The 13,436-nt window shown below is 44.4% G+C and overlaps 4 protein-coding genes across 4 annotated transcripts; 3 read left to right on the top strand and 1 right to left on the bottom strand.

Moving 5' to 3' along the window:
- Positions 1–293: 293 nt before the first annotated feature.
- TRUGW13939_02435 (uncharacterized protein) lies at positions 294–1,531 on the top strand (the record flags this gene model as incomplete). The annotated part of the gene is made up of 3 exons (XM_035485629.1): positions 294–746; positions 799–1,058; positions 1,120–1,531. The coding sequence occupies 3 exons, from the start codon at positions 294–296 to the stop codon at positions 1,529–1,531; spliced, it is 1,125 nt and encodes a 374-aa protein (XP_035341522.1).
- A 2,729-nt stretch (positions 1,532–4,260) lies between these two features.
- TRUGW13939_02434 (uncharacterized protein) lies at positions 4,261–5,280 on the top strand (the record flags this gene model as incomplete). Its single annotated transcript, XM_035485628.1, has 1 exon — positions 4,261–5,280. One exon carries the CDS (start codon positions 4,261–4,263, stop codon positions 5,278–5,280), a length of 1,020 nt encoding a protein of 339 aa, XP_035341521.1.
- A 453-nt stretch (positions 5,281–5,733) lies between these two features.
- Positions 5,734–7,680, bottom strand: TRUGW13939_02433 (uncharacterized protein; the record flags this gene model as incomplete). Its single annotated transcript, XM_035485627.1, has 1 exon — positions 5,734–7,680. One exon carries the CDS (start codon positions 7,678–7,680, stop codon positions 5,734–5,736), a length of 1,947 nt encoding a protein of 648 aa, XP_035341520.1.
- A 2,629-nt stretch (positions 7,681–10,309) lies between these two features.
- On the top strand, positions 10,310–13,127 carry TRUGW13939_02432 (uncharacterized protein; the record flags this gene model as incomplete). The annotated part of the gene is made up of 9 exons (XM_035485626.1): positions 10,310–10,426; positions 10,485–10,638; positions 10,694–10,915; positions 10,968–11,032; positions 11,088–11,233; positions 11,289–11,476; positions 11,546–11,867; positions 11,927–12,252; positions 12,928–13,127. 9 exons carry the CDS (start codon positions 10,310–10,312, stop codon positions 13,125–13,127), a joined length of 1,740 nt encoding a protein of 579 aa, XP_035341519.1.
- Between the last annotated feature and the right edge of the window lie 309 nt (positions 13,128–13,436).

The following is a 13,436-nucleotide window of genomic DNA, read 5'->3' as shown; positions in this document are numbered from 1 at the left end:
GCCCTATTTGGTTACTAGCTCGATAATGCGCTGTCAGCAACGGCGCTAGATGATTGCCTCGAGGAACCTTCTTCCGTTCCTGCGTATTATTATCCCTGACGCTGACCGTTTCGTGGGCTAGACTGGCTAGCAGGGGAGTAGTAAATAATATTAAATAATGGGTGCATAAAAAGAACAATGGCCCCGTATGATCAAATGAGAGTTTTTTTTAGCCAAAAATTTCCCTTCCTCTCCTTAACAGCAAACAATCATCAAACAAGTCCCCCTACTCTTGTCTTTCCTTCGACTTGGAGATGATTTCCAAACCGGCTCTTGCGGCCACTGCGCTAGTCCTTGCAGGACAAAGTTCTGCCCAACTCGCCAATGCTGAGGACGCCTTCTACACCCTACAAGGCTGGTATAATCCTGGCTCGGGTATCTGGGACGGAGATGGATGGTGGAATGGAGCAAATGCTTTTACCGTTGTCGCGGAGCTAGCTACTGCTGCACAAACCAAAAATGACTCGAGTGTCACTCAATCGGTGACAAACATTTTCGCAAACACGTGGGTGGTTGGTCCCTCATCGAATGCAAACCTCCCCGACTCAGAGAGGACCCTTGGTCAATACGACTCGAGCAATTCATCAGTTTGGGGAGGTCCGGCTTATGACGATAACGGATGGTGGGCGCTGGGATGGATTGCAGCATACGATGTGACCAAGAACGAAACGTATCTCGAGCTAGCAAAAGGCATGTTCGATGACCTTGTAAGTCGCCTGTCTCGGGTTCGTCATCATAGATGATTAACAGCATCCCTAGGCCAACAACGCTTGGGGAACTCGATGTGGAAACGCCGGAGTGTATTGGAACTCGGATCATTCGTACATAAACGCCATTACCAACGAGTTGTTTCTTTCCATTGCTGCGCATCTGGCTAATCGTGTACCCGATAACTCGGCATACTATATCGACTGGGCCGAGAAAGAATGGAATTGGTTTGCTACTAGTGGTATGATCAACGAAAACAATACTATCAATGATGGATTGACCGAGCCTTGCACAAACAACCAGCAAACTGCGTAAGTTTTGAGAAAGGCTAGAATCAAAATTGCCAGGAGATCTCACTAACACTACCATTAGCTATTCCTACAATCAAGGTGTTGTCCTTGGTGGTCTTGTTGAACTGAATAAAGCCTCTCCCAACCAGTCCTATATTGACTCGGCCAATACAATTGCGCAGGCTGCTATCAAGCTAATGGCTGACTCAAATAACGTTATTCACGACACCTGTGAAGATGAGGGTGGCTGCTTCCCAAATGCTACCCAATTCAAGGGTGTTTTTATTCGCAACCTGTTGCTTCTACACCAGGCTTCGCCAAACGATCTCTACGCAACTGTTATTAAAGCATGCGCTCAGAGTACTTGGGATAACAACCGCGATACCTCGACGAACGAGCTAAGCATTAACTGGGCAGGCCCATTTGTTAGCCCGACCAATTCATCTGCCCACAGCTCAGCCATGGAACCACTCATAGCTGCAATTTACTTGTAGATTTTCACACCAGTATTTTAGTGTCTAGTCTAGATACTTTTTTTTCTGACATTGTTTTTTTTTTTTTTTTGGGCAGCTTGCGTGGTGTTTGATCGGAATATGTCGGGGCTAGATTTTTGTACATATCCAACAACTTTCGCCTACTAGTAGGGAAGTTCTAGCATACCACATCCGAGAATATTTTCCAGCTGTCCAATTTTTCTAATCATGAACTGAGTAGACATCAACTTACTGGCTTTATAGACCAGTCCGCATCGAGAAGACGTGATGGAAATTTTGATCAAAAACCCTTAATACGACTATTCATTATTTTTCAAAATTTTTATATATTGCGAACAGCTACACAACATTGATCAAATTTCCTTTGACATACCACATGTGTAGAGTGTTATCATTGGCATATGTATGGCTTGTCTTATAAAAGCTTGAATACTAGTTACCGAATTGATTGAATTCTTGACATCAACTGATAAATGATTAATGCCGCAGATATTGGTGTTGTTCAAGTGTATGTATATCCCTATGTAGGTAACATTTGAAGTTATCACGTTTACGTCTGGTGTTGACATATGAAAAGATGAAATAGGTCATTAACTTCGACGCATAGAAGTACAATTTTAGCGAGCAAAGCCGTACATGTCATCGACATTAATTTAAGTGACTCGTATCTTAGAAAGCAGCCATACCTTCACATTATTTAGAGGCAAGGGTAACCGGGGTAAGTACCACGGGACCCTCGGGCCCCTTCATGATCGTGGGACTTCAATTTGTCCATGACTGCAGTTGGTGCTGCCCGACGCAGAATAACCCCCAAGTCCTCGTTGTAATAGACTAGATACTGCCGGGGTGATTCCAAATAATCAAATCCGCTTTCAAGGCGCTACCGACATCATGGGCCGATAAAGATGCATTATTGCATTCCTGATACGTGTTGATGTCTTCGTTTATAGTTGAAACTGGTATCAAAACCATTTGGTGAACTTATTCTTAATGCCAAGTTAGCGACTGAATAGCTTTATAGTGTGAAGTTTAATACATATAGAGGAATTAGATTGCTAGAAAGATGTACCAGTTGTTTGAGATATAATACAGAAATCTCTTATGGCTTTGAAGACACGGGCGCACCGAAAGGTTATCTGGAACGTGCTATTCCACGAATATAGGCTTTCATGATTCACCCCCTACGCCGTTCATCCCCGGCGGAAAAATACATGTTCATGTGCACTCAGAAAGGCTGGATCTAGAATTCGTCTAGTTCAGATAAGGAGGGTTTGGTAAAGAGACATCTGAAGGTGTGTCATCCGCAGGAATAAATTCGATACATTGATACCTGCATATGACAGGAGTATCACGATTCTCGCCATCCAAACTCATTATCGTCTACCGTCTACCGTGATGAATTGGGGCATAGGATATCCATGCTGGACGATTCCGAACCTTGATGAAATTAGACGAATAATTTGACACTGCCTACGGCAAACCAAGGCTAGGTCGGGCGTAACCCTAAAAAGTCAAGCTGTATGTCTGGAGAAAGACGGAAGAACCCGATTGGGTTTTGGTTAAGAATATTATTATTTCCGAAGGCGAAAAAAAGTCACCCGATTTCCGTGGTCTGTCTAACATGTAAACCATGGGTGTGTGACGGGGAGCAAGTTTTTGATTCGACGAATTGACAGTATAACAGTCTCGCGTAGCAACGGGGTATATTCATTCCGAGTTTCTAATATTACTCCGACTGTGGATTTGCTGGATCTCCTTATCTGTCTACCCCTCCTGGTATGTTTAACAATTGCGACTCTGTCACTGCCTTCAACGTTTGCTGCGTACAATACATAAATCTGTGACGTGCTAATACAGCGATATACTGTCTATATAGTATATGAAGGTAATATTGCTACCCCTGGGCTATCACTCTTAAAAAGGCTTATTTTGTATCCGGTCATAATTGCCTGCTCCACAATGACCCACGGTCAGTTGACTCAACCGTGCAATACTACGTAGTTGATACTTTTTTGAGGTTTTACTTCCCCCCATACTCCGCACTCAGCTCTATGTGGGCCATGGACGCATCAGGACGCCACCGAGTATGTCCGCGCTGAGTACAAGTCTACTAATGAAGCAAGAACCATTCGTTGATCCTGGGGTGAGGGCCGTATAGCTTGGGCGAGGAAGAGCATGTTCTGGGTATAGTTACATCGACCCAAGTCTGCACCGCTATCTCGCCGACCAGAGTCAGATTCGTCGGATTCACCAGACACAAAGCTGCCTAGCCACGCGTGTACGAAGTAATAGTCTCATACGAGGTCAGCAATTAGCGTAATGATCTGCAGGAAATTGTCGGCCTTGGATAAGGCTCCCCAGGCTGCTAGCGCCTCCTCCACATATACACTTTTCCCCGCACCCATATACAAATACTCTATACTCCGGGCCAATTGCCTCTTGTTGTTCTATACGGCACCAACGGGAATATACGGGAATACATTCTCCGATCTAAAATTTCGACCCTGCACTAAGCTGGCAAAACAACTATTGAACCAAGCTGTGCTCAATACTTTGGCCCGTATCTAAGCATTTAGTTGTAAGACCGGTCCAGAAATTCGGATGTAACACTTGGAACCCTAGTCGTCGGCGATGTTAGAGAGTACGCAATATATAAAGCCCCCGCCGTCAACTTCCTCTCTTGTACTCGAAAAGGTTGTTCTCCTACAGTCGACACATATCCCTCAAACATGCATCCCCAGTCTCGTCTCGAGCTGCTCGCACTCGGTTTAGCAGCCACGGTTGCCGCCGGCCCTTGTGATATCTACGCCGCAGGCAACACTCCCTGTGTCGCCGCGCATAGCACCACACGCGCACTGTACGATGACTACTCCGGTCCCCTGTACCAGGTGACACGATCCGACGGCACCACTTCTGATATTGCGCCGCAGACGGCCGGGGGTGTAGCCGATGCCTCGGCGCAGGACGCCTTCTGCGACAACACGACCTGCCTTATCATCATTATCTACGACCAGTCCGGTAATGGCAACGACCTCACGCAGGCGCCGCCTGGAGGCGCAGCCAGCGGCCCTGGCGACAACGGATACGATAATCTGGCCACGGCGACAGATGCCCCTGTCACGTTGAATGGACAGAAGGCGTACGGAGTTCTTGTTGCGCCAAACACAGGCTATCGCTGTGACGAGACCACTGGAATTGCCACTGGTGATGACCCAGAGGGTATGTACGCTGTCCTTGATGGCACGCACTACAATACCGGCTGCTGCTTTGACTATGGCAACGCCGAGACCAGTAACACAGACACTGGTAACGGCCACATGGAAGCCATATATTTCGGCACTGGTGATGGCTCTGGCCGTGGTACTGGTGCTGGTGATGGCCCCTGGATTATGGCCGACCTTGAGAACGGGCTGTTCTCGGGTCAAGATCCGATCAATAACCAGGATGACCCATCCATCACCTGGCGCTTTGTGACTGCTATTGTCAAGGGCCAACCGAACGACTGGGCTATCCGTGGCGGTGATGCCACCAATGGTGATCTGTCGACCTACTATAGCGGGGTGCGCCCTGATGGAGGCTACGATCCCATGAGCAAGGAGGGTGCGATCATCCTGGGAATTGGCGGTGATAACAGCGACAGCGCCCAGGGTACCTTCTACGAGGGTGTCATGACTTCCGGCTTCCCGTCGGACGATACTGAGAACCAGGTCCAAGCCAACATCGTCGCGGCTGGATATGCCTCTTCCTGATTTGGAAGATCCTTCGTCTCACGATGATGATAGGGGCTTCGTGTAAGCGCTGACGTGTAACCTACACCTATACCGCGGGTGTTTGCACTATGCATATGTGAAGAATTGACATGAATTTATATATATATATATATATAGCTATATGGACTCCATATGTAAATATGAACATAAAGAATTGAAAAAAAATCCGTCATCGCGATCCTAGGTGCCAAGTGTACTAATATCTGAAATGCTAGTAGCCATCAGACCCTGATGTCCATTACGTATTTCAAGTGCTGGGAGTATAGAACATACATGTACCCATAAAAATAAAAATAAAAATAAAACTTTTTTCTGAAAATTAAAAAATTGACTAATATGCGCCACGACATCAGAAATGGAAATAAGAGCCAACCAAGAATCATCCACGATCACAACCACGACACTATGAAAATATAAACCATGGAGTCAAGATCACTTAGTCATCATCTCCCGGGCAAATTCAAAGGCCTCCGCCCATCCATAAGGAGGAAGGAGTCTGCGTACTGCTGCATCATCGTTAGGCCAGAGGGGTGGGACCGTTGTCGAAGTAGACGGTAATAATTCTCCTGCCCCCGGCTTTTCATTAAAAATATGGGGGTGCCCCGCCAATGTAGGGTGGTTGGAGTACAATCCCCCGTTTTCATCCTCGCCGATGTACCCTTTTTCTAACATCGTCTCTATAAGCGGAATCCGTGGGGTTCTCCCTGCCCCGTTTATAATTGCATCGACAACCGGTACTCCCTGGATCTTTTCGCCCTTCTCATTGTGAACCCCAAGCGAGAACTTTCCATTTTCAAACTTGGTCCCGTCTCGTACAACTCGTCCTTTGATATCAACCCAGTTAGTTCTATTTTTCAGTTTCTCCTGCATTTCCTTGCCACGGTCCACCGTAGAATCTCGGCCCTTTACAGCAACTTGAATAAAGCGCCCACGATACTGTAGTGACTGCGCCAGAAACAGAGCGGCTCGGGTTAAAGCACCGCTACCAGTAACAACGATGGTAACTTCTTCGACATCCTGACGCTTGACGAGCTTTTGGATCTGTTTCTTCAACACTTCATCGTCTTTGAGGTCCGCTGTCCACGGTTCCGCTATACGGTGCGTGATCTCCCCCAACGACCCATATGGAAAGATCCCGATGTCCCTCACTAATCCATTTTCAGGGTCTTCCTCATCCAGCAACTTTGTGATCAGACCTGTTGCCTTTTCAAAAGCGTCGGTTGTCGCGGTGTTCTTCTCAGTGCAAGCGGACAAAGCTTGGTTCCATGTGTGGATGAGAAGATCACAATGAATAATATCTTGTGCTTTGTCGTGACTCCAGCCAATAACTTTTACCGATTTAATCCTTCTCTCCTTCTGGGACATCACCAGTTCCGATACATAGCCCGGAATGTATTTGTAATCCATAATGTCCTGGGCCGTCTTTATGAAGTCGGAAGTGGTAGACCCCTTTTCTTCCGGGCTGATCCACACAAGCTCAAGATCCTTAGGCTCAACTTTCTCCAGTAGATCCATTGCACAGTTTAACGCGCTCATCCCACCACCAATGACTGCAACACTGGGGCGAGTGTCATTCTCACGTTTATAGTTTTCCTGCATTTTAGAGATTATGCCGATGAGTCTTTTCGTCTCGGAGCTGTGCAGCAGGAATTCCTTCAAGAATCCGGGTGTCCCATCGAGATGATCTAGGCCCAGCTTCTTCAGATTCACTTGCTGCCCAGTGACCATGAGAACTGGCTTATCCTCAGCCAGCCATGGTTCCATCACGCGCATTGTAATCTCTTGATTTGTGATCTGTAGAAGACCTGCCGCGTCCAACAGACCGACTATCTTTTCTCTCATGGCGATAGCCTCCGGTTTTGATACCTTTGGGATTGTGTCGTCGGATGCGTATGCTTTTACCCCGTCCTCAAAGACGCCTTCCCACTCCTTCAAAAATTGCTTAGCCCTATCAGACTTTTTCATGAGGTTTTCATAGTCTGTGTCTTTCGTAATCTTCGTAATGATGCTTGGCAATCTCTCTAGTTGCTTTGGGGTGAATCTCGGCATCAATTCGCAAACATTTATACAACCGAGAAGCCCGAAAACATCATCTAGTCTTGTTGACCCAACTTGGCCCAGGCCAATCTTGTCTTTGTTCATGTCATATGCGGACGACTTGGCGCCGGCGGCTGCAATGGCCATCGCTTGCGAAGCCAAATGCCATCCTGCGCCCACAATATTGACTGTAACAGCTTGTCCGTTCTCGCTTCTAATGTCACAGTCGGGAAAGCGATCTTCCAGATTTATTTCCTGGGTGCGTTTAGTGAGCTTGAGGATTTCCGCCACCTCAGCATCAATTTTTGGGATTCCTGTTGTTTGACGGGTTGGCGACGACATCTTCATCAGATATTGTTCTGCTCAATACGCGTTTTTTCTTTGAGATTGAGAATCAGATATAGTGGAAAGGTGTAGAAAAGTCAATCCTAGATGTTCTGATCTAGAGTAAGAAGAAAATCTTTACTGGGATGCTCTGGGCCTCTATTTATACACTTGCTCATGGTGCTCATAATGCCGGAATCTTTGACTCATAATGCTGGAATGTGACTCAAATCTTTGATCTAGCAATAAGATCCACTTAAGGCCATGATTCTTTGTATGACTGTACTCATTCTGCATCCGTATCTTCCTTTTTGGCACTATTTATAAATTAATTCTTTGTTCTTATTCAATAGTAGCTAATAAATTGGCTTTAGAAAAAAAATGGTTTTTATTGATTGACTCATTAATTGACTTGTTAATATGGAATACGTAATATTGGATCGTAGTCGTAGCCACCGCTAAGGACACCAGACTCATTTAAGAATTATCTATTAAAGCTCCGTTTTCATATGCCAAGGAATTACTGTTTCTAGTCAATTTGGTCATAAGATATTTGGTATTCAAGCTCCGTACAAAAGGATGTTATATCGTGAAACCGTAGGAAAGCATATAAACCGCACAGCGAGAGGGAAAAATCGTGAAACACCGTACCCTAGGATATAGGACACTTAGGAAAATAGCTAAGACATTTCCAACACATATACCTTAGTAGATTTGGTCTTGGTTATCAGTTATGGTTGATGTGTCATAAGCCGCGGCGGTGTTGCCCGGTCTGCGAATAGACACACCGCCACATGGTTGAGCTTGGTTGGGTAACGGAGGAAGACATCTGATATAATGTTGGCGCCTGAGGATAAACCTTAGATTGACTGCCCAAGAGTCTGAAAGTCTTTTAGTTTAGCTGTCAATAGATTATAGAACTTAGCCATGGTTATTACTCTAACTTGGTAAAATCCCAAACCTTAAGAATACTAAGTTTGAGTCCTCTAAGAGAATAAATAGACAATAAAGATTAATATTGTATACTGCAAACATAATGACGCTTAGAAGTACATCATCTGAAGATAGTCTATTAAAAGAAAAAAGAATCCTTGACTACCTAAAAGAGATAGCCAAGTTTAAATCCAAAGCGCCAGAGTTATCAGCCAGAAGGTGGGTCTACGCGATGACCAGCGGATTCTTAAAAATGCTAGTGTAATAGTAACATTGAAGCTTCTCTCTGTATATTGTTTAAATTCGCCGGTTGGTCTATTTGCGCTGTTAAAATTGTAACTTGATCCATATTGTCACATCCTCATGGCCTCGGTTCTGGCCATCTACTGACCTTGGTTACATTCGCTGTTGATAACTCCTTGCTAAACCACGGTAAATGCTAACATAACTCCAGCTCTATAAATAGTCCCTAACCCCCCATAGTTCAACTCACTGTTCTCCCACGGTCGTTGGAATGTTCTTGACATGTATCTCACCCACCTTCTATTTATAACGGCATCTGCCGCCTTTATCTGAGGCTAGTGCTACTAGTAGAACTGCTTGGGTAAAGTTCGTCATTAGAGAGAAAAGAATCTCCAAATGTTCAAATGAATGTTGTTTAGAGGAATCGACACTCCACATTACGAAAAATGACCTTTCGTGGGAAAGAATATAATTATATACTACAATTTTGGTTCTTCTTAAAGACTCCGCAAGGTGAACTGGTAAATTGGTAAAAAGACAATCCCACGTCTAATCTCACGCAATTCCCGCCATTTGAGTTGAACATATCGTGTTATGGAGTAATAAGCGGAATGTCGTCTCTAAGCCGTTTTCAAGCTACTTTAGTTCGCTGGTTATTGGTAGTACAGGATATAATTATCGGCTAGGCGTTGTATGTAACAATTCCTAGCTATAAATTGAAAACACTTTTACGTATCAAACCCCATAATGTTCTATACGAAGAAACAAGTGGGTTAACAATTCAATTTATTGTTCGCAGTAGGCCGAATTGGAAAAGCAATAGCTGGTACTGCAGCGTAGAGGTGAGACTTCACGGTACACTAGATAAATTTCATCATATAAGTGATCGATTAATTTTGAAAGCAGGCTCCGCTTTAAGGCGCTACCATAATCTGGAACTAGACATCACTGTTAGTTTTCATTTTCAGTGAGCTCAAAGAGTAATTGATATTTCAAAGTTTTGAATGAGCACAATGTAAAAATGGAGATTTTTTGTCTTCATTCAAAATTGCGTAATTAGGTACTCAGAGTACAAACTGATAATTAACTTATTGGCTGGTACCAGTCTGGTAGGTCCGAGATGTCAGATTGTAAAGTTTTGGGCCCTAACGCACTTAATTCTCGATCGATGCTTTCCGGTCCACAAAATAATATCAATCTGAATGGGGTTATCCTTAGAAAACTAGTTAAATGGTAGTTTTGTAACGAAAATTGTGAATTGCCGATTGGTCCGGAATGTCAATGTTAACTTTGGGTAAGCACTGCAACGTTACCATATTAATATGGATGAATATTTTCCGGGGGCGGGGTGTAACCCCGCATTTTTTCCTTTGTTTGATGCCCCTAGTCACTTCATAATGTTGGTATAGTGTTTACTCTGTACGAAATGTATTCACTTCGACATCATTATCTCAATCGTTGACCTGCAATAATGGCAGAATCAACGCCCTCAAAAGATACCCGCTCTCAGACACACCAAGGTGATGTGCTCGCCAAGCCAGCTCCCGACATTGCCAATGGTGTTGCTTCCAGTGTGCAGGATTTTATGGTACAAAAAGCTTGTCACACAACCTTGTCGGTCAACTAAAGCTCAGACTAATTTATAGAATCTCGTCCATGAGGCGAACGAGGCAAATGAGCGCGAGCGAGAGATGAAACTCCTTACAGCTTTCCGAGTCTATCCTAAGGCGATACTATGGAGTATTATGCTCTCATCCACCCTTATCATGGAGGGGTATGACACTTCATTAGTTGGAGCTTGTACGTATCAAATCCCCCGTTTGCCATTCAATATACTGACTAGAGGACATGCTAGTCAACGCTTATCCGTCCTTTCTTAATGTTTTCGGAATCAGAGCTCCCGATGGAAGTCTTAACATTCCTCCATCCTGGCAAAACGGAATTGCTGCAGCAACTAACTGCGGAGAAATTATTGGTCTACAGGTTGCTGGTGTGATGTCGGACAGAGTTGGGTACCGGTGGACGCTTATCTTGGCTCTTATTTGCCTAACGGGGTTTATTTTCGTCCCATTTTATGGTATTACTGCTTATAATTTATCATTTGGTGATTAAAAACTAATTCTGACTAGCAACGACATTGACGGTTTTCCTTGTCGGCGAGCTACTGCAAGGTATCAGTTGGGGGGTTTTCCAAGTCAATAAGCCGACAATACCAAGGGCTACCATTTCCCTTCGCTAACAGAAAGTAGACTATGACAACCGCTTACGCCGCAGAGGTGTGCCCGGTTCCTCTCCGTCACTATCTGACTACTTTTGTCAACCTGTGCTGGATTATAGGACAATTTATTTCAGCTGGCATCCTGCGGGGCTTAGTCAATCGTCAAGATGTATGGGGGTACGCTTCTCTCGATGTTTTTTAATACTACGACGATTCACTAAGGCAGTTGTAGATACAAAATCCCTTTCGCAATTCAATGGGTTTGGCCGATTCCCATCGGAGTTGGTATATTTCTTGCTCCAGAGTCGCCGTGGTGGTGTGTCCGGAAAGGCTACACCGAACGGGCACGCAATGCTCTTAGAAGGCTGACAATCAAAAACTCGTCCTTCACCAGCAGAGATGAAGATCGACAGATGGCTTGTAATCAACAATATTCCATGTCTTATTTCTAATTCAGTGCGTGTACTGATTCTTCATACTATTTGCTAGACATGATATACACGAATGCGATGGAGGAAGAAACCTCAAAGGGAACCAGCTACTGGGACTGTTTCCGCGGCAAAGATATTCGTCGATCAGAAATCGTCTGCATGACATGGATTGCACAGACACTTTCCGGAACTGCGATCGGAGGATTATCGTCATATTTTTACGTCCGGGCTGGAATCAGCACCCAAGACTCATATAGCCTCTCTTGGGGCCAAACCGCTATCAGTGCAGTTGGCACCATGACATCATGGCTAGTTCTAGATCGTCTAGGCCGAAAGTCATTGATGTGTGGCGGTATGGTTGTTATGTTTGTGTTACTTCTGTATACACCCAAAAGCTTGGTCGTGATTACATTCAAATATTTGCTGATACATTCCTTAGGGTAGCGGGTGGGATGGGTATCCCCTCCACGCCATCTACAGCTACATCATGGACCGCAGGGACGATGGTTCTGTTGCTTTCAGCAGTAGCTGACTTCTCGGTCGCACCAGTCGTGTATGCCATTGTCTCGGAAATTCCATCAACGCGCCTTCGTGCAAAGTCCATTATCCTGGCCAGAAATGCGTATAATATAATCAATCTTGCGTTTGTGAATATTGTCTCATATAGGCAACTTAACGCTTCTGCATGGAACTGGGGACCTAAAGCGTGCTTCTTTTGGGCAGGTATAAACCTGCTCATGAACTTATACCTTTACTTTCGGCTGCGTGAGTAAACTCTGAAGACTGGTCGAATTTATATTTTATTAATGCAAAGAATATTGTTCTAATAAAGGTTCACAGCTGAGACAAGGGGAAGAACGTATGCAGAACTGGACATATTATTTGTAAGGCTTTTTTTGGGACAAGTGAACCAAGAGTTATTAGCTAACCTAAAACAGGCAAATAATATACCAGCACGAAAATTTTCGTCTACCAAAGTCGAAACAATCATTAATCTTGACACGAACCCGGAGAAGGTGGAGGTGATGGAAAATTCCTAACAGGAAACATCTTTATGTGTACATGAATGAACCGGACAGATAGTATAAGTGAGTCATTATGTATAAGCTCGTCAGGATGATTATAATTGTGGTGGATACATATATGCATGTTGCAAATGCAATGCATAATTATCAATTGATGGCTAGGGTTATGGCGATTTTCTTTATCCAAGAAAGTACGATACGCGAAGTACATATACTCAAGCGAGATAGTACAACATATCTTGTTCAGACAAACAACATTGAGTACCTTCTATTCTACTGCTTTCAACGAATATGGTGTCTACTTAAGACACTAGACATACTTACACTAAAGGTATGTGAAAGCTCCTCGGTAACTTTTTTTCTTTCTACATGATCATATTTCCAGTCCTTGCTGACATTGATTTTCTTTTTCTAGTGGACTGGGAAGCATTTGTTGCCGCAATTGCTTCCTCTGATGTGCAATCGAAGTTCTTCAGCGCCATTGCTACCTGGATCGGGGCTACTGTCAACGCTGCACCCTTGACTCATTATTACGATGCAATCAGTGGCAACTGGCAGGACTTTGCTGCGCGCCCTGTTGTTGGTGGTGCCTTTGCATTGCTTGCTCTTCCGTAAGAGATACCGAAAATTTGCGTATCGGTAAACACCGAGTTTGCAAAATTCAATGTTTCATGTATGGTGCAGTACGGCGTACCGATACGAACAATAACGATCGCCCGAATGCAACCCAGGTGTCACTGCGGTTTCCATCAGAGATCTCCAAGTGGGCTAACTACTCACCCTAAGCCGTGAATTTATTTCTTCTTCTTTTTTTTTAAAGAAAAATCGCCATTAATACACTCCGTATATCAGCTGTTGATGAGTAAGTGATAAAAGGATGAGTAATAAACAGGAACGGCCGCTAAATAAACATGCTAGACTGGA

This window comes from Talaromyces rugulosus, chromosome I (genome assembly GCF_013368755.1).
Source record: "Talaromyces rugulosus chromosome I, complete sequence".
Classification (NCBI taxonomy): domain Eukaryota; kingdom Fungi; phylum Ascomycota; class Eurotiomycetes; order Eurotiales; family Trichocomaceae; genus Talaromyces; species Talaromyces rugulosus.
This window is presented reverse-complemented; position numbering and strand designations above follow the sequence as displayed.